The sequence below is a fragment of the Coturnix japonica genome, chromosome 18, assembly GCF_054131305.1.
Source record: "Coturnix japonica strain WE chromosome 18, WE-NBRP24, whole genome shotgun sequence".
NCBI lineage: Eukaryota > Metazoa > Chordata > Aves > Galliformes > Phasianidae > Coturnix > Coturnix japonica.
The window spans coordinates 4,004,086-4,024,069 of NC_140680.1; the positions used below are offsets into that span (position 1 = coordinate 4,004,086).

Genomic DNA, 19,984 nt, shown 5'->3' on the forward strand with positions numbered 1-19,984 from the left:
GGTGACCCGATGCTGCCCATCCCTGCCAGGGCTTGGGGATGGTGGTAGGAAACCCCAGCGGTGTGTGAGGATGCGGGGTTTGCAGGTGGACCACAGGGATGGTGTTTTAGCTGAGGAAATGTCATTGCTGCCACTTTCCAGAGTAACATCAGGGTACCCCACTGCATGCTCCTTCTGCCGGACATCTCCACCTGCAGCACCCATCCCCGATGCCCTCGGCCAAAGCCAAGGGAGGCTTTTCCCCCCTTCTACTAAGGCGAAGGTGCTGAGCGAGCTGCAAGATGCAGAGCTGGATGCTGCAGGCATAGAAACAAAAGCTGGGTGCTGCAGGGAGGGCTGCTCGGTCCCCCTGCAAACACAGAGCAAAGACCTTGCAGCAAAGCCATGGGTGGAGCTGCAGGCTGGGCATTTACACAGTGCTCCTTTTCTGCAGCCCCCATTGCACCAAGGTGAGACCCTGCTCCCTGCCAGCACCTTTCCCCAACCAGCACAGGGCTGCAGTGCTGTCCCTGCTGTGACAGCAGCACAGGGAAAGCTGGGACACTTTGAGATGCATGGTGCTGACACTTAACCCTTGGCATCCTGCAGGCTCTAACACTGGCTCCAGGTGGGATGTGACATGTCCCATAGCTGGTATGGGCTGTCCCACAGGGAACCACAGGCACCCTATTGTTAGGAGCCCCTCATGCTGCTCCCCCCTGCCCTGTTTTTCCCCCCCAGGGCAATGTTCCCTGGGGAAGGCGTTGGTGGCCGGAGACCTTGCTCATGTGAGGCAGTGTGGGTGACAAATGTGGCTTTGTTCAGCCTGTGCTGTGCTGCAGGGCGATGGCCCCGCTCTCCTCCTGGTGCCACTCTGTGCTCAGTGTCCCAGAGGTGCTCGTGGGGTGCACTGGGGATGTGGGGCTTAGAAGATGCCTCTGTGCTTTGGGTGCTCTGTGTCCTTCCTTGTTTTATCCCCTCCCTGCTGATGTCCCCATCTAATGGAGGTGTCGCTGCCCCAGCCCCAAATCCAAATGGATGCTGCTGTTGCAGGAACCATTTAAAGGGAGGCAGGGGGGAGGAGGGGGGGGAAGAGCTTCCCCCTTCCACCTGCCCCAGCAGCTTTGAAAAAATGGAAACCCCTCACCCCCTAATGTCCCCGAGCCCATTAGCATTGTGTGCTCGTGTGTATGGTTTGGAAGGCATTGTGGGAAAAATATTTCTGCATAGATTTCCCATTGTACTGCCAGAGCGGTGGTCAGCAGAGGGCAGGGGCGGTGGGCAGAGGGAGGGTCAGCGTGTTCCCAAAGGGATTTAAGCCCAAGGGGTGAGCACAGATGCTGCTGGGGCTGTCTGAGGCTCACTTTGCAGCTGGAGAAGTTTTCCTAAACGATTGCCAGGGTGAGTAGTTGGTCTTATCAGGAAGATGTTTCAGATTTTGATAACCTTCTGATTAAAACTAAATGATCAGGGAATAAGTGGTCTGAGTGGGACTGGTGGTATGCAATGGGGAAACGCAGCTGGGGATGGGGTGGGAAGGTAGACAGTCATGTGCTGCTGGGTGTCCAGCTGAGCTCCTGGCCCCTTGAAGAGCAGATCATGGGACCAGTCCATGCTGCACAATGCAGCACTGCAGAAATGTGAAGGCACTCAGTGCCCCGCACTGTGCTCCTGGGAGCTCCCAGGGGAAGACATGCAGATCCCAGCATCTCATCTCCCAGGGCACTGATGTCCACCAGTGTGGGGCTGCTGCAGGGCTGATGATCTTTCTGGTAACATTAGCAAGCTGTGCTCACTCACAATCCCCTGTATGAGCTGCGTTATGGTGTGGTTATGGCACAGTGGGAGCATCCCTGTGGCAGCCAGTGGTCACCCCTGGTGCCCTCTGAGGCCATGCCCCAGTGCAACATCCTCATGCTACCACTTTGCTGTCCCGCAGATGCCGTGCTGGGGCTGCCTGCTTTCCACCTGGATGATGCTCTCCCGCAGGAAGCAAACCATGGGCAGCTCAGTGCCCTCCAGCCTCCGTCGCTGCCTTTCCCCTTCCGACCTGGTTGCACTGGGAGTGGGCAGCACGCTGGGGGCTGGTGTCTATGTGCTGGTGGGGGACGTAGCCAAGTCCACCTCTGGCCCCAGTATTGTTATTTCTTTCCTGATTGCAGCCACTGTGTCCATCTTATCTGGGTTGTGCTACGCTGAATTTGGGGCGCGTGTGCCCATGGCTGGCTCTGCTTATCTCTACTGCTATGTGACAGTGGGCGAGCTGTGGGCGTTCATTGCTGGGTGGAATCTGCTGCTGTCTTATGTCATTGGTATAGGGCACTTCTGACCCTTCCAGTGCTTGGTGGCTGTGGGATTGCCTAGCTCCATTGGGAGCATCTCCAGCAGTGCCCAAGCCAACACCATCACCTCTCCCCAGGTACTGCCAGCGTTGCTCGAGCCTGGAGCGCTACCTTTGATGAGCTCCTTGGCAAGAGGATAGGGATGTTTTTGGATGCCCATGCCCCCATCAACTCTGCAGGGCTGGCAGAGCATCCTGATGTCCTTGCTGCATGCCTGGTGGTGCTGCTGGCAGGTAATGGCCTTGCCCCACACCACCCTACTGCCTGGCCCTCACCCTACTGCTGTCCTTCATTTCCCCCATCCCCAGTGATATCCACTGTGGTGTCACCCCAAGGGCACAGCCAGCTTTGTGCTCTTCTCCCCAGGGCTGCTTTCCTTTGGAGTGAAGGAGTCCACCACGATCAACAAAGCTTTCACTGCCATCAATGTACTCATCCTGCTCTTCATCACAGCCAGTGGCTTCATCAAGGGTGACCTGAGCAACTGGCAGCTGCAGGAGGAGGACCTACCCTGGGCAGCCCACGGGGCCGTGTATGAGTAGCTCTGCTACCCAGTACTGCATTCACAGGGGTGTGGATGGATGGGTGACCCCTCGGAAATCCCACTTTGCCTTTTATTTCTCCATGCTCTGTTGACAATATCCCTTAGAGGCAAAGTCCCATCCTGGGACCCCTTTATGGTATCTGAATCTTCTTCCTCTCCTTCACAGGAACCAGTCCATGGCTGACAACACAACCGGTGTCTTTGGGGTGGGAGGCTTCATGCCATATGGTTTCACCGGGACCTTGGCTGGAGCTGCAACCTGTTTCTATGCTTTTGTTGGGTTCGACTGCATTGCTACCACAGGTGAGCCAAGGGAGATGGGGATGTGAGTTCCACAATGGTGGTGAATCTTCTGCAGCCATGCAGATGCTGCAGATCCACTCCCCAGCCTCACCTTGTTCTCCCCAGGGGAAGAAGTGAGGGACCCACAGAGATCCATCCCCATGGGCATTGTCCTTTCCCTCTTCATCTGCTTCCTGGCATACTTTGGAGTGTCTGCCTCCCTCACCCTGATGATGCCCTACCACCTCCTGGACACCACCAGCCCTTTCCCAGTGGCTTTTGACTATGTTGGCTGGGGCGGTGCAAAGCACGTTGTGGCTGTAGGGTCCCTGTGTGCCCTTATCACCAGGTGAGCAGGTGTCCTGGTGTGCACAGGTGACCTGTGGACATCACACTTGTGATTCTGACCCTCATCTGATGGTAAGGGAGGTGACAGCCATGCCAGTCTGGTCTTAAAGAGGTCATGGGTGGTACAGAAGAGTGGGAGTTCCCCTGGGTGCAGGGTGCCACTTCCTGAGTGCTGCCCTTTTCTCCCCTCTCTGCAGCCTCCTGGGCTCTATGTTCCCCATGCCAAGGATCCTGTATGCCATGGCTCGAGACGGGCTCCTCTTCAGTCCTCTGGCCAAAGTCAGTCGCCGTCAGTGCCCAGTGGTGGCCACATTGGTGTCTGGAGCAGTGGCAGGTGGGCAAGCTGCTGGGAAAGCTGTTACCCACCAAGGTTGTTCTCATTCAATAGAGCCCCTATAGCCTGTCTATGGGTGTTCAAGCAACATCTGAGGGTAAAATGCATTGTGGGGGAGCCAAGCAGAACCAGGAACCCTAAAATGAGGTGCTGGGAAATTCCTACAGAGTCTCTTGGAGACTCAGAAGGGGGTGTTGGACTCAGAAGGGTCGTTGGACTCAGAAGGGCACCCAGGGGCTTGAAGCACCACCAGCTCGAGGTGCTTGAGCCCTGTTGCAGCAGTGGCACAGGGAGAGTATAGCCCAATGCTGTGGTCCTCATTCCTGCAGCTCTCCTGGCTCTCCTCCTCGACCTAAAGGCCCTGGTGGACACCATGTCCCTCGGCACGCTGCTGGCTTACTCACTGGTGGCTGGCTGTGTGCTTCTGCTCAGGTGTGGCTGCAGGGTGGGCTGGGCGGGTTGGGAGCACACAGAATCACTGTCTGATGTTGAACATCCACTCAGGTACCGCCCTGAGCCCTGCACCCAGGATGCTCTTACGAGTAAAGTCCCGGCGGCACAGCCCTGGTGGCACGCTGTGCTGCGGCCACCCCCACATCCCACCCCGCATTCCTACACCGTGGTGTCCTGGGCTCTGCTGGCCATCGGTACGCCTGGGGGCTTTAGGGGAGCTGGTGTGGGTGGGCCGTGAGGACGTGGCGGGGGTGGGCAGGATCACGCCCTGCAGCACATACTGAGCTCCCTCCTGCCCTCTTCTGGAGCATCTCTCTCTTTCTGTTTTCCGTGTTAAAGCTACACAGACAGTCCCAAGCTGTCAGCTCCCACCCCGTCCCCGTCCCTTATCACTGCAGGGAGCTGCTCTTAAGGCATTGATCCGTATCCCCGCAGCCGCGCTGCTCGGCGCTGTCAGTGGGCTTAGCGGTGCCGCGCTGCCCTGTCTCAATGCCCATCGAGCCGGCTGCGGGGCTGCCCTGGTTCTGCTGCTGCTGGGAATCCTGGTGGCCGCTCTGCTCATCTGGAGGCAGCCCCAGAGCCGGGAGAGAGCATCCTTCATGGTGAGCAAAGCAGCCTCAGGGGCCTTCCCTAGGGAAAGGGATGTGGGGGACGGAGCACCTGCAGCACCTCCTACCCCAGTACAGCACCCATCAGCCAAACCACCCCATGAGCACCCACCACCACGGCAAGGGCTGGGTGGCAGCACCCCCCTGAGCCCCATATCCCAGTGATGGGGTTGGGCTTCCCCTTGCCATAGCCACAGCACTAAGAGCACAGGTAGGCTGCAGCTGCCCCAAGGGGTCCAGGGTGACCTCATGACCTGATGGCTGCAGGTTCCCTGCCTGCCCTTCCTGCCACTGCTCAGCATCACTGCCAACAGCTGTCTGATGGCACAGCTCGGTGCGGCCGCATGGCTGCGGTATCTGCTCTGGATGGCCCTTGGTAAGCTCTGCACCTTACTTTGCTCTATCGATGGGGAGTGGGTGGTGGAGAAATGCCTGCTTTACTAGGAACGGGCAGTGGGAGCACCCCATCCTCTGATGTGTGGCTCAAAGTGTTTGGAGGAGACCGCAGAGAGCCCCCCACTCTATTCTGCCCACTCTCAGGTTTCCTCATTTACTTTGGCTATGGGATTTGGCACAGTGCTGAGAACCATCAGCCCCAGGAGCTGCAGGGGGACAGGGCTGGAGATGCAGTGCCCATGTGCCTGGGGAGGGTTGGAGAGGACAGCCTGGTCCCCAGCACCTGGCTTCACCCACCCTGTGCACAGGGAGCTGCTGCTCCTGAGCAGCCCCAACCCTCAGGGCAAGCCCCTGCCAAAGGAGCTTTGTTTGGAGAAGATAAAGCAGTCAAGCTTTTTTGCTGGTTTTGTTATTTTTCTGCCACCCCATCGGTCTCCAAAAACACTGACACTGGGTTCTCAAGGCTGCTGCTTCTCTTCGACTTGTCATTGTTACAGCCAGTGGCACGCTGGCCCAGTGCACAACTCATACACACACAAACACATGCACAGACAGTAGCACCCCAGCTACACAGCCCCAAGGAGGGGATAGACTGATGACAGCCTCTGGAGTGGTGACCATTCACCACATTTGTGTGTGCCCAGGGGAAAGTGCTGTATGCATCCAGCCCATACCCGTGTCTATCCATGTGCGGTGGCCTCACAGCCCTCTTGGTGTCCCCTGGCTTGGAGCAGGGGGATGTGACCTGCTGGCATCCTGTGGGAGGATGCTCTGCTCCCAGATGTGCATCTCTACCCAGCGCTGGGAGAGAAGATGGGGCTGCTGGTGCTGGCTGATTGCAGCAGGGACAGGCAGGGCTCGGCTGTAGTGTGGCAGTGAGCAGGGTCATTCCTGGGCTGTGGGAAAGGTCCCTGGGAGCAGATGCTGGAGGTGGAGGAGGCAGCAGGGAGCTCTGACTGCTCGCCTGCCCCAGGGAATGGGACCAGCATATTCCATGTCCCCCCCACCTCCAGGCAGCACTGATGCTGGATACTCTCAGAGCCAAGCGTTAGGTCAGATCCAACCCCCATGCACGTCTGCGTGTTCCAGCTGACCCCGCTCACCCCCAGGAATGGGGTGTGGGGATGGCACAGTGTGGTCCCCCCCTGCAACAGAGGCCGGGGAAAGGCAGGCATGGGCGTCCTGGGAAGGGCTCCATTGCACAGGGCCACTCCAAGGACCAGCCCTGGAGAGTGGGAGCACTCACAGCAGTGCCACCCCCTGGGCTGTGCGCTACGTGGCAATGAGAGGCACGTCACTGGCAGCGATGGGGAAGGGGTGGCCATCCCCCCCGTTGAGCACACGGTACAGCAGCTCCTCCTTCTCATGGTGAGCCTGCTCCCGCAGCTTCGACTCCTTCTCCAGTGCTCCACGGATGGCCAGCAGCTCCTCTGACAGCTGCCTGCAGGTGAAGGGCAATGCTGTGGGATCCACATCCCCACCACTGTCCACTCTGTCCCCTCAGGTGCCACCCTTGGCCATGAAGCTGATGGATGTGTGCTTACCTTGTCATCACCAGGTGGTTCTGGGTGCGCACTTGTAGGTCCTCATTCTCTTGTTGCAATGTTTTCACCTTCTCCTCCAGCAGAAGGTTTCTCTCTGCCTGCAAGGGGAACACCAGGGTAAGGAGGGGGCTGGGGAGCACCCACTTGTGTCCCCCAATGCTGCGCTCAGTGGGAAGCCAGATCAGTGGCACCTCCCTGCCCTAAGGGAGGAACCAGGCTCCATCCATGCAGCCACAGATACTGGTTAATATTCAGGTGGGGAGAAGAGATGCATTCAGGTGAATACCAAGAGATAGAAAGAGCAAAACCCATCTGCACTGCCCCTTGAACCCACCACACTCTCCAGGTTCAGCAGCTTCTTGTCCAGGTTGTGGATATGCTCGTTCTTCATCTCAATGACAAAGTGCAGGCTCTCCAGCTCCTGCTCCCAGAAGGGACTGGGGCTCCCATGCTCCTGGGGGTACAGGAAGGGGGAAGGGTTAAAACTGCAGCAGAGTGGGCACTTGGTGCCTCCACCTTGGCTTATTTGCCCATGTGTGACCCTCCTGGGATGGTGCATGCAGCTGGGGTCCTTCATGCCCACGATGGGTTTGTACACTCAGTGTGCCAAGATTTGCCCTTCACTTGTGTTCAAGGGACCCAAACAGCCCACACACCTCCCAGGAATGGTGTTTCACCCCTTCAGCTGTCCCAGTGCCCTCTGTGCATCCATTGCTGGGGTCTATCAGAGAAGCTTTGTGCCAGTGTCCCAGGGACAGGACACCTCCCTGACATCAGTATGGGCCCTGGGCCGCCTGATCCAGTGGGTGGCAGCTCCTCTTTGGCAGGGAGCTGGAACTGGATTGGCTTCAAGGCCTCTTCTAACCCAAGACATTCTATGATTCCATGGAAAATGCACCCTGGGTGTCCTTCAGAGGCCACCAGCTGTGTGTATCCCAGCACCTCGATGTGCTTCTTGTAGTCCCTGCTCAGCAACGATTCCTCCACCCGCTTCATCCTGTCCTGGAAAGACTGCAGCTGGGACTTCAGCGTGGTGATGGTCTCCTGGGCAGTGGGAGAAGCGATAGGATGCAGCTGGGATTTCCTCTCCAGCAGAGGCACCCGAATAACACCAGGGCTGTGTGGCACATTGAGGACCCCAAGATGGTCCTCCTAGGGCTGAGGATTTCCCCACGGGTACCTGTAAAGCTTCCTGGGACTTGTGGTGGGACTCTGCCAGCAGCAGCTTCTCCTGCTCGTGCACTCTTTGGAGCTCTGTAAGGGAAACATGAGCTGAGTGTCACTGGCACAAGGACACCAGTGGTGGCATCCCCATGTCCCACAGCCCCACATGAGCTGGAGGGGCTGCGGGGGAGCATTGCTCTGCCCAGGGATCTCACCTTGCAGGGTCTCCTCATGCTCTCTCCTCAGGGCATCAAACTTCTCTTTGAGTTCCAGGTCCTTTCCTTTTTCCACCTGGAGATGACAAACACTGAATGTCCCATAGGCTGTCCCCACCAGTCCAATGCTGCACCCCACAGCATCCTGATTCCTGACCCACCTGGGTGCTGACACCTCGCTGTCCCTCATCCTCTGCCCCCCGTGCTCCTCGCAGCCTCTCCTCCTCCTCCTGTCCTTGGAGCAGTTTCACAGCCTCCGCACCGTGCTCCTCCCCCAGCGCTGACAGCTCCTTGCCAGCTCCATTGGCTGCAAAGCAAACGGGGCTGAAGCCGAGCACGTCCCACTGGTATCAGCCCCTCCGTGCTCTTCCACTGGACAAATCCCTCCTCCCAACACTCTCAGTGCAAATTAGCACTAATTGGGGTGGCATTAGCAGGCTGAGAGGATGCAACCCCAATGCCTCCTGCCTTGAGGGTGGCCCATCTGCCCAAGTCGACTGGACGCCACTAAGACACCATTGGGATGCCATTGGGATGCCATTCAGATGTCATCATCCCTTCCCGTGCTGGAGCTGGAGCATCACCCCGACGCTCCATCAGCCTCATGGGGAATGTTTTACTGCTTTCATAGCACTGCCCTGAGCGAGTGCATTGATGGAGACAGACATTTCCTTCTCACCGTTCTCTGTCCTCCAGGCGCTGAGCTCCTGGCCAGGCACTCCCTGCTGTTGCTGGCCTTTCTGCTGCCTCTGGCCAAGAAAAACATGATATGCACAATAGGATGGGACAGCAAAACTTTTGGCTGAGTCCCTTTCACCCTCCTCCGTCCCTACTTCCCTGGGACACACCGTGACCAAATACAAACCCCATTAGGGAGCCTGGCTGGAGTAAAAAGCAAAGCAAAGCAAACAGGCACAGTGCTGCTCCGCTCCCCGGCTGCCCTCCTTTTGTAGCTGCAGGGAAGCGTGCTGCCAGAGAGCTGGGAACGCTGAGCCTCCGGGAAGCCCCAGCTGCATCTGCCCTTCTATGGTGCTGATGGAGGCAGCCGGGATTCGCCGTGTCTGTGTGCAGTGTGAATGCGGCGTGCTGAGATCGGGCTGTTCCCTGCCTGCATCACAGCTCCAGCCTGGACCTGCTCCTTCAGGGCACTGAGGATGGGAAATGGGGATTTAAGAGCCAGGCACGCCTGCCAAAGGGTTCCTTGTGCCTGAGCCTCGGCTGTGGGAAGGTCACAAGATGGAAAAATTGCGATGTGTTCTGCACCTTGAATGGCTGCACGATGGCCATGGAGAACTTTGGGGACACCTTCCAGAAGTAGATCTCAGATGGAAGCAAGATTGTGCAAGGGCATGGCCATGGCACAGTCAGGGACACAGCCCAGGGTGCTCAGAGCACCATGTAGGTGATGCCCAGGGACTGGCTGTGCACAATGTCCCCGGCATTAGGGCACGTTTCCCTCTCTCCTGTGCCAACATTCAGTGGGATGGAGCCTCAGAGCCTCTTTGCTGTCCATCAAGTTGGATTTCAGGCAACTGCATCAGCTCCAAAACCATTACCTGGGGTGAGTAGTGTGTCAGCCTCACCAGATCTGAATCCCTACCCTAAGGCTGCAGGTGATAACAGCTCTGGGAGCAATTGAAAGAGTGTTTGCAGCTCATTGAGCTCTTGAGTGCTCCTTTCTTTTGGAGCTGAGCTTCACCACAGAAACCAAAACCAACTGGCTGAAAGCTAAGTATATATACAGCAGTCCCAGAGCTGCTCTGGCCACAGCAGGGTTTGCACTGGGAGAACCACACAGAATGTCCTGCAGGTGCTGCTGTTCTGGTTCTGTGATGTCTCAGCATGGAGATACCTGCATTCAGGTTTGGAGAGTGATGCTAAAAACACCCTCTAGCTTAAAACAAAATTAAAACACGCAGATATAGATGTATGTACCCAAATTCTCACAACAAAACATTTCTAATGGTGTGGAGCAGAACTGTTGGGGGTCAGTTCTAAACAGTTTTCCCCTGGACTCAAGGTGTGCACCCACACACTTGCAGGCAGTTGTGGGCCTCTGCCTCAGCTCTCAGTGCTTTTATGCACTGTGTTTTCGTCCTCTTTTCCTGCTTTACATGAAGCAACGAAACTACGCAACGCTGCGGTGAGCAAATGAAATCACACAGAGGCAGGAAATGAACATTCAAATCCCAGCTCGGCTGCTGGTTATCGCTTAGTGGCTGTGGAGAGGGGGGACAGGATTTGGCTGATGGCCCTAAAGCACTTCCCCAGGTCCCATCATATGCCCAGTGCTCTGGTACCTGGGACCTGCATTCTGCTGCTCTCCTGCAGTGGTTGTTTCAGGGTGATTCTCACCCCTGTACAGTCAGATCTGCTGCCGACAGCCCCATGTTTTGCATTCTGACCTTCCCCTGCCTCCCGCTGCTACATATAGTTCCTATATCTCCAAAACAAACTCACCCCAGCCCTGGAAAGCATCCAAGCCTCAGCCTTGATCTCTCTGAAAGGCATCCAACCAAGCAGAGAGCACACATGGAGAGGAAGGGGCCCCCAGGGCCGGGCTCCCACCTGCCCCCATTCTGCCTTATCACAGAATCACTGAATCGTAGGGTTATCGGCCGCCACTGCTGGGGAGGATGTGGCTGCCCAGCATCAGTTCCTTCACTGGGTGCTGCTGCATGGGGCTGGCCACGTCCCCTTGTGGGGACCCCTCTGCCCTGGGGGTTTCTGGTGTCCCCTACCCCAAGGGATATGCTTTAAAGGTGCATCCATCAGCAGTGGGAGGGTGGAGGTCTCACACTGCACGCTGCAGTGCCCTGAGCAGGATGTGGGTAGAGGCGCTGTGTGCCCTCCTTTACTTCTTTTGGCCATAAAGGGGATTTTTGGTGCTGCTTTGAGGATTAATGCACCTGAGTGTTAGCAGCGGGGATGTTGCGTGGGGTGCAAACTGCAGCAAGCTGAGCAGACGAACAGAAGAGTTAGAGAGGGGGTGCAGGAAGGGAGGTGCCTGCAGACTGAAATTTCCGCATTTCAGTACATGTGCCTCTCAGCACCTGGGGCTGCGGGTTCTCCCTGCCCTGTGCCCCCTTCCCACAAGCTCTCAGCGTCACCAACCAGCCCAGAAGCATCTGGTCTCATGACACAGAGAAGAGCGTCTTTTTTTCCATGATACAAAGGAGCAGCCGAGCTCACGAGAGCTGTAAATAAGACACTTGCTGTCTGCGGGGCCGTGCCTGCTCCCCCCACACATCGTGCAGTGCTTCGGCTGGGTGTTCCCACTGCCTCAGTGCACGGGGCCATGGGGCTGTGCCAACTTCTTTGCTACCCCATCCAGTGCCAACAGCCCATCGACACCGGCATGCAGCACATCCAGCCTCACAAACAGCCCTGAGGCCAGCGGTGGGGGGGTGGGGGTAAAGCAGTGTGAGAGTGGCAAAAAAAAGAAGGATGATAATGTCTGGGGTTTAACGTGCAGAAGACCTCACCCGTGCACTGGGGGACTCAGAGCATTTCCCTGCAAGAGTGTAACTTTGGGCAGGATGGGTACGTTGGAACGAGGGTGGGGAGGGGGGGGGAACTGCTTTTGGGGTGTGGGGGGATGCTATGGGAGGATGGCGAGCAACAAGCTGGGGGATGAACACTATGAGCATTTCCAACACCATCACCCGGATGCTGCACCCCCTCAGTTTGAGCTTCCACGTGCTGCGGGGCTTCTCCCCCACGCGTGTGCAGCGGGGCAGGAGGCTGCTCCGGGACAGGGACCACCGGGACCGCCCTCAATAGCACAGCAAAGTGAGTTTCCCTTCCACCCTGACCCCACAGCCAACCCCAACTCCACGAAAAACCCCAACCCCGCGTAAACCAAACTCCGCTCAAACTCCAGCCCTACCCAAACCGCATCTCCGCGCCAACTCCCACCCCCCTCATACCCTCACCCCACGCACCCCCAGCCCGGTGCCGGCAGACCCGGCTCCGCTACCTTGCCGCCGGCGGGGCAGCAGCGCAGGGCGCTGCCGGAGCCGCCCATGGAACCCCGGAGGCGCTCAGGAGCGGGGCGCAGGGAGCGCCGTCATCCCCCGACGGGCGGGCGGCGGTTTCCGCGGAGCTGCGGCACCGGAGGGGACGGGATGGGTCGGATCGGGACGAGCCGCCCCGGCTGGGAAGGCAGAACGGGAGAAATAATTAATTAATAAAGTCCCGAATCGCCGTGGCTGCTCGCAGGCGGCGCCGGGAGAGGGTGCTCTGCACCCCCAGCAGCGGGCAGCCCCCCCTTCCCCCCCCGCAGCTGCTTGCCCGCCCCCGGGGCTGTCCCTGGGTGCACAGCGGGGACGATCCGGCCCCGGTAACCCCATCTCCCCCACCCCTCCATGCGCTCGGTGGGTGGGTGGGGACCCTGCATGGGGCTGGGTGGGGTGCGGCAGGAGCTGCTGGGGGGGCACCCCTGAGGAAGAGATGGGTTGGAGTTAGGGTTAGCGCTTACTGGGGGGTACTTGAGGAAGGTGCTTGTCTGGGAGCCGTTTGGTTCTGTTGCAGGGGGGCTGCGCTTTCGGTTTTGTCTTCAGTACCTGGGGGACCGTGTCCTGCTCACCCCCTTCTCAGCACCCCAGATTCCCCCTGGGCTGAGGGCAGGGTGCAGGAAATCCTGCGGTTTGGAAATGGGCTCTGAACAAGAGGGGTTGGAGTGTCCTGTCTCACAACTGCTGCCAAAGAGGGCAGGTTCCTCTGCACATTTTGGTTGCGATGATTTTTTAAAGGGCTCTAAAATAAATAGAAAGGAAATGGAGAGGGAAAATAAAAGGGAAAAGGAGAAAGAGTCTTGATCTGAAAAACAAACAAACAAACCCAACTTCATACCCAGCGCTGCTGAAATCAGCGTCCCAACCCGAGCACAGGGCTGCGTCTGTATAGAAACACTGCCAGGTTTTGTCAACAAGTTTCTATTCTGACATTGTCCAAACGGCCCCTGGGAGCCGTCCCAGAGCAGGAGGTGACGGAGGTGCTGGAGGTGCTGGAGGTGCTCCAGGTGCTCCGTCACTGCGCTGCCAGGCGGTGCTCCTGGTAACCCCACAGGATGGTGGGAACACCTCTCTTCCCATTGGGATTGTGAAATGTCACTGGGATCAGAGGGTGGGGACCAGTGGGACCAGATGCCGCGTCCTCCCTGGGTAGATGCTGCTTCACCTGGGTGAAGTTTGTGAGTCAGAGCTGCTTCCTGGCATCGCTCCTATGGTTGGAACCACCGGGAGCGTCCCTGCTCTTATCTCCCCGCAGCAATGCATGGGGCAGGTCTCCATCCCCATGGAGAGCACTTATTTGGCAGGCCGAGAAGATTGCTGCTGGGATAAAGACTGTGAGGAGCTGGTCTCCACCTCTCCAGGGTTAGTTAAAAATCCTGGTCCAGATTTCGGAGATGAACGATAAAGGATGGGTGTATTTTTGGGCTGAAGTCACATTGCTGGAACAGAAGCAGCTGTGCACACAGCTGAGTGTCCAGTTGGCATCGTGCCGTGCACATTTGCTGTTAGGAACTTGGGGTGGTTGTGGGGTGCAGAGGGAATGTGCTGAGATGTCCCTGTGCTGCAGAGCCTGGCTGCAGATGGGGCTTCTCTTGGCTATGGAAGCATTGCAGGTGTGGGGGCAGAGATGGGGCTTAGAAAGGGGCACATGCATTGGGACCGGCCCCAGCACCCCACTTCTGTAGCCCCTGTATAACCCTACACTCACTGTCTGGGTTGCCCCAAAGCTCTCTGACTTTAACTTCATTTTTAGCAATTTCTCCAGTCTTTCCTGTATGGGCTGCATGGGATGTGCCCTACTGGAGGTTTCCTTGTCAGCCTTGCTGCCTCTGCCCCTCCCCTTCAGCCCCTAAGCACGATTTGCTCCCTTTGCAGGGTTTGTTCTGGGCTTGGTCCCAATGACTTTCTACCACTGAACACCTTTCCAACTGGGTGATGGCAGGACAGAGTCGATGCAATGTCCCCCTGCTGAATGCAGGTAGACTTTAAGGGTCTTTCTGACCCCAATAGTTCTGTGATTCTATGAGTGGATGTTCTCAGCACCTGAAGACATCTCAAGGGCTTTGCCTGGAAAAGTGAACCTGGGAAGGTTTTATCTCATGCCCAGCTGAATTGCTGTAAGCAGGGCACCTGATGACCCTGTGCGGAGTTAATTTGTACCAGTGGTGCTTTCAAGTGTTTGCTGATGGATAAGAGAAGGACTTACGCAAGCTACTGAAATAGCCTGGCTCTCCTTCCAGCCCCAGCTGCACTGGGGTGGGTGCAGGGGGTGCCAGCATAGGATTTTGCACCTGAAGCCCTAGTGAGGTTTGTGGTTGAGCCCTTCGGCCCCCGTGCTTTGCACAGGGATTGCTGCTGTAAACAAGCCATGAAGTCACCATCCCCGCTGCCCATCCATCCGCTGCTTTCCTTCTAGGCAAATCAAAGATGTTTGGCCAGAATTCTGCAGACCTCGTGACTCGGGTGCTGCACGGGTGGGAGAGCTCTGCAGCTCTGTCTGAGATGAGGGCCCTGAAAGCAGCTCCTTCTGTGTGGATCTGGGTCGCACCTGCTGCTGCCCCAGGGAAAAAGCAGTGATTCCACAGTGTTCCTGCCTCTGTTAATTTCCTACCGGAGAGACATGCTTAACCTGCCATTAGAACACTTTCTTCTCTTCTTGTTGTTTTTGTTTATCTTTTTCACATGGAAAAATGCACTGGGGGTGGAGGACAGAACCTCCTGCTATAGAAAATGAGGGACACGGTGTAGAGGATCAAACATAGCTGTGCCCACACCTCTCCCAGTGCATCCCCATCCCTGTCGCTGTGCTCAGGGGCCTCAAAGTGAAAACCAATCCTGGGGATTACTTCCCTCCCCACTCCCCAGGAGGAGGAGGAGGGCAGGCAGGAATGGGGCTATTTATTCCCAGCCCTTAAGCCAGAACGGGGTGATCAGTGACAGTTGTCGTTGATGGTGGGAGCAGCATCCATCCATCCCTGCACGCTCCCCGCGTGCTGCCAGCAGGCCGTGCTGCTAAATAAGGATGGAAAGCTAAAAATAGAGCCCAGCAGGGGCTGGGATGAGCCCAGGGCTGGAAGCGGTGCGGGAAGGTCAGAGGGTGTCTGCATTCAAGGGTGGTGAAGGGGGGGGGGTGCAGGGGAAAATGGCTGTAAGCAGCATTGCTCGTATCCCCCCTGCCCACCACTAACCCCGCTGCCAATGGGGGTAGGCAGAACAGCTGGGGAACGGCGTCCAGAGCGGGAGGAGTGGAACCGGGCAGGGTCGCAAATCCCCCCAGCTGCGTGCCCCCACCCCACTGCAGCACGCGAGGCATCGGGTTCTGACAGCCCCGCTACTGGGATATGGGAGCTTAGCGGTGTGGGGTGGGAGCGGCCCCGGAGCGCGGCTGTGGGGTTGGATTTTGGGGAGCTGAATACCCCCCCCCTTGTGCTGCCTGGGAACCGCTTCCCGTCCCAACATCCCCGCGCTCCAGTCCTGCTCTTGGCAAAATAAAGGAATAACCCAAACCAGCCCACACAAGGGAGGAACTGAAAGAAAAAAAAAAAGAAAAAGAAAAAGAGGGCAGGACAGTGTGTGAGCACGCACGGGCGGAGGGAGGGGAATCAGGACTTGGGCCGGGCGAGCAGATAATAGGGTTCAGCTCAGCATTGCGCTGCCAGCCGCGCTGCTTTCCTTCTGGCTCTCCTCTCCTTCTCGCTCTCCTCCTGCATTGCCCCCTTTGCCCCCCAGGACGATGCTGTTGTCGGGGCTGTTCCTGTTGCTCTGCTCGCTGTCGCTGTGCCCGGCGGTGCTCGGTGCTGCGCGGCCGCAGCTGCTGGTGGAGAGAAGCGGCTCCAGGATGCTGCGGGAGGTGAGAGGGACCGGCCCTGCCTCGCTGCTGCGGGGAGAGGGGACGGGGAACGGGGGAGAGAGGGGGCTGCGGGGTGAAGAGGGAACCCACAAACACCCCCAGGCCGTGGGGACGGGGCTGCAGCTTCGGCCTCAGCCCGACTCCCAGCGGAGTGGAATGTCAATGTGGCCCCAACCCTTCGGCCCCCTTTGCTCGGCTCTATCGCTCTTATCTCTGCGCCTTCCCGGTGCGCAGCCCTGGTTCCCACGGACAGAACCGACGCGCACCACTTGGAGCACACACTCAGGCAGCTTTGGGGAACCTCTGCGTGACTTTCACGTGGTGTGGAGGGAAAGATCTCTTTTTTGTTTTCCCGAGAAGCCGATGTTGCTTGGGGAGGGGGTCAGCAGGTTGGATGGGGCGCTGAGAAGCAGCAGGAGGGGCTGTGCGCAGCCTCACTCACCCACGCTGCTCCGTTCCCCTCCGGTGGAGCCTCTGCCTGCGGACCCGCGGGTGGGGAGGAGCAGGGGCTCAGGGCTCTTGCAAAAGTCGGATGTGCTGCTGCCCCATGCCCTGGCTTGCCCTGCACACAGGTTGTGTGGGCAGCCGTGACGCTGGTGTGACAGGTACACAGCAGGACTCCATACAGCCTCACCAGGACACACAGCCACCATCAGTTCCAGGGCAGCCGCAGCCAGACTTGCTTGGGATACACAGCCCAGCCATCCTCCCACCTCAGCCCTGACTGATCTTCCCTCTGTGGTTTCCATACTCCTCTCTGCTCTACCGGCTCTCCCAGTCCTGGAAGCTGGGACTCCCCGTGGTGCAGCCGGTGGGGCAGGAGCTGCTGGCACTGCTGGCACCGTGCACCACTTCACTCCACACTTTGCATTCGGAGCCCCCAGCCCATGGAGCTGCTCAGCAGGGCACACAGGCTGCATCCCCCACCTGAGTGACATCCCATGGCTTTCCATTACCCCACGGGTCTTGCCAGGCTCCCTCGGCCGGTCACTGAACTGGCTCAGCATCAGAGCCACGAGGTGTCTGGAGGAGCAGTGGTGAGTCAGGCCCTGCAGCCTCCCCCAAGCACCATATGAGTATGGGAATATTAAACCCCATTTGAAGTGCAAAGTATGAACCAATTCCCAGGACAGAGCTCGCCTGGGGGCTGCTCCAACCCCAGCACTCCAAGAGCAAGCAGCTCCTGCTGCTCTGCTGGCTCTTGCCTTTGCTTTCACAACCCCTGCTCTGCCACTGGAGCTGGCGTGAAGAATAACGTTCACCTTCTTTGCATGCAAAGCGTTTCCAGGCTGGGGTGGAAATTGCAGCCTGGAAACACTGTTTTGGAGAAAATGAGCACAAAGGGGGGTTGTTATAATTGCTTGCTGATGGAGAGTTCCTGAAACATCCCGAGGCTCGCTGAGTTGGAAGGCTGAGAAGCACAGAGGGTAAATGGCACTGGATTTTTTTGGGGTGGATGAAGGTTATGTTCTGTTTGTGATGAGCCCCAACACAATTCCAGGGCAGAGTTTAGGATCTTCCTCTCCTGTCCCTGGTGCTGCAGGTCGGTGGCTTTTCCTGGGAGGACTGCGGTAATGGGCGGGATCCCGTCGTGCTCCGGAGCCTCTCGGTGGCACCTGACCCCATCAGCATCCCGGGGACCCTGCGCATCAGTGCGGCTGTGAGCAGCAGCAAGGCCATGGCATCCCCCCTGAAGGTGGGTATGGGGACAAGGGAGGGCAGCAAGCCTCACAACCCCACAGGAACCGGGAAATGCTCGGGGATGGGTATGGGAACGGGCAGACCTTGGGGACATGAGGGGCACGGTGCCATCTCCTGGCCGGATTGTATGGGGCAGCGACAAGAGGGAAGGACCGGGGTTTGCTCTGAGGGTCAGGATGGAGGAAGAGGAACCAATGGGATGAGAGGAACTGAAAGCAGAATTAAGGCACCCGCAAGGTTCCATAGATCAGGAGGGGAGGGCTGAGTGTCCACTGTCCTTTCTTACAGGCGGTGCTGGTGGTGGAGAAGGCCTTGGGTGACCTCTGGATCCAGCTGCCCTGCATCGACCAGATGGGCAGCTGCACCTACGATGATGTGTGCACCGTCCTCGACAACATCATCCCACCTGGCACAGCCTGCCCGGAGCCGCTGCTCACCTACGGCATCCCCTGCCACTGCCCCTTCAAGGCGGTACGTCCCACAACCGGGTGCCCCCTGTGCTGTGGGGTCGATGTTGGCTCACTCAGCCCCTCTCTCTGCAGGGCTCCTACTCACTGCCTGCCAGCGACTTCACCCTGCCCGACGTCGAGCTGCCCTCCTGGATGACCAACGGCAACTACCGCGTGCGGGCGGTCGTCAGCAGCAAGGGGCAGGAGCTGGCCTGTGTCAAGCTGGGCTTCTCCCTGCAGTCCCACTGAGGGGTTGGGGGCATCCCTCCTCCTCTCCCCACTGCCTTTTTAATTCATCTCATTCCATCCCATCCTCATCCCTTCTCCATCCCATCCCGCATCTGCTGCCCTGTCTGTCCGTACACCTCCACCACCCCATCCCTCCCTGTGGTCCCAAGCTGACACTTGAAGCAGGAGGAGAGGAAAGCTTTGGGTGGGCTCAGGAGCTCTGCTCAGCCCCTGTACCTGCAGGGTCAGAGAGAGTGCTGCCAGGAGGAGGTCCCCCCTGTGTACCCACCCCATGAACCCTCTCCTACCAAACACAGAAGGTCTCCCCTTGCTTTCCCTCTGTCCCTGACCCCACCACCAGTGTCCCCAGCCTGGAATGGGGTGGCTTTGGAGCCTACCCCCAGCCTTTTGGGGTAACATCTTTCTACTCTCTTACCCCTCTTCTTTTCTTCTTCTTCTTTTTTTCTAACTTTTCTTAATCCCATCATGGGATTTTCAGATAAAAGCATTCCAAGGAAAAGCAATACTTCATGAAGGTGGAAAGGAGGGAGAGTGTGGGGAATGCAGGGGCTGGAGGGGTGCAGGGTGAGCTGTGCAGGTGTCCTCACCCATCTCTACTGAAGCACAGATGCAGGTCCCACTCATCTCATTTTGCCACTGGGACAAAGCTGCATCAGGGTGCTGCACCCCAGCACAGGACCAGCAACCCAGGTCCTATGTGGGGACCTCTCAGCCTGGCTGACACTGCTGTGATCCCCTCCTCCCCCCTATGCCTGTATCAGCTCTGGAGGTGCAGGTGACCCATCGCCACCACTTTCATCACTCCCTGCCCAGCACCTTGTAGGGTTGCTCTTCCTCCCAGCTTTGTGTGTGCCTTAATGGAGCAATGGGAGGCACATTGCCTGCAGCTGTGCTCCCTGTGCTCTGAGCTCTCCCCATCTCACCCTGCTGCTGCTGGTGCAGCACGGGGTCATTCTGCTTGGAGGAGAGCTCACCTTCCCACTTTGTTCTTGCTGCTTCTCTGCTCACAGCCCACTGGCTCCCTCCTTTCAGGCAGGTTCCTAATAAATCTTTTTACCAGAGCTGGTTCCTTGTGGTGCTGGGAGGGCAGAAGCTGGGATGAAATGGAGGTGATATGGGCATGAGTGCTGCGTGGGGGCGGTGGTGTTGGGGGCTGTAGCTTAATCATGAAGCCTGCTGCTGTGCAAGGGTGGCAATGGGGGGAAGCAGGGCGGATGGATGTGGTGTTGGGACATACTGGTAGGCTTGTGGGATGTATTGGTGGGGTATACTGGTAGGATGTGTTAGTGGGACACACTGGTGGGATGTAATGGTGGGATATAATAGTGGGATACGCTTGTGGGAAACACTGTCTTAGTGGACACACTGGTGGGATGTAATGGTGGGATATAATAGTGGGATATGTTTGTGGGAAACACTGATGGGACGTTGTAGGGACGCTTTGTGGGGCCATACTGCTGTGCCGTACACGCTGCAGTACCGCACTGCTAACGCCAGAGGGCGCTCTAAG

General features: G+C 57.8%; 3 protein-coding genes across 5 annotated transcripts; 2 read left to right on the top strand and 1 right to left on the bottom strand.

The window, feature by feature from the left end:
- Nucleotides 1-1,085: 1,085 nt before the first annotated feature.
- Nucleotides 1,086-5,882, top strand: LOC107320099 (cationic amino acid transporter 2-like). Its single transcript, XM_085519186.1, has 11 exons — nt 1,086-1,380; nt 1,919-2,291; nt 2,399-2,554; nt 2,688-2,853; nt 3,032-3,168; nt 3,274-3,496; nt 3,693-3,829; nt 4,159-4,476; nt 4,718-4,884; nt 5,158-5,266; nt 5,431-5,882. Exons 2-11 carry the CDS (start codon nt 1,919-1,921, stop codon nt 5,880-5,882), a joined length of 2,238 nt encoding a protein of 745 aa, XP_085375312.1. The 5' UTR covers nt 1,086-1,380.
- On the bottom strand, nt 5,742-12,486 carry CCDC69 (coiled-coil domain containing 69). 2 transcript variants are annotated; one of them, XM_015875887.3, is made up of 10 exons: nt 12,189-12,486; nt 8,889-8,958; nt 8,371-8,516; nt 8,210-8,285; nt 8,011-8,084; nt 7,773-7,874; nt 7,165-7,284; nt 6,831-6,928; nt 6,533-6,727; nt 5,742-6,431 (listed from the first exon to the last, which is right to left on the bottom strand). In XM_015875887.3, exons 1-9 carry the CDS (start codon nt 12,234-12,236, stop codon nt 6,559-6,561), a joined length of 903 nt encoding a protein of 300 aa, XP_015731373.2. In that variant the 5' UTR covers nt 12,237-12,486; the 3' UTR covers nt 5,742-6,431; nt 6,533-6,558. The 2 variants fall into 2 exon arrangements, with proteins under 2 accessions (XP_015731373.2, XP_015731372.2); XM_015875886.2 differs by having other exon boundaries at nt 5,742-6,727.
- Nucleotides 11,929-19,535, top strand: GM2A (ganglioside GM2 activator). 2 transcript variants are annotated; one of them, XM_085519185.1, is made up of 4 exons: nt 11,929-12,001; nt 17,619-17,771; nt 18,065-18,247; nt 18,319-19,535. In XM_085519185.1, exons 2-4 carry the CDS (start codon nt 17,754-17,756, stop codon nt 18,472-18,474), a joined length of 357 nt encoding a protein of 118 aa, XP_085375311.1. In that variant the 5' UTR covers nt 11,929-12,001; nt 17,619-17,753; the 3' UTR covers nt 18,475-19,535. The 2 variants fall into 2 exon arrangements, with proteins under 2 accessions (XP_085375311.1, XP_015731371.1); XM_015875885.3 differs by lacking the exon at nt 11,929-12,001 and adding an exon at nt 15,805-16,075.
- Nucleotides 19,536-19,984: the final 449 nt, after the last annotated feature.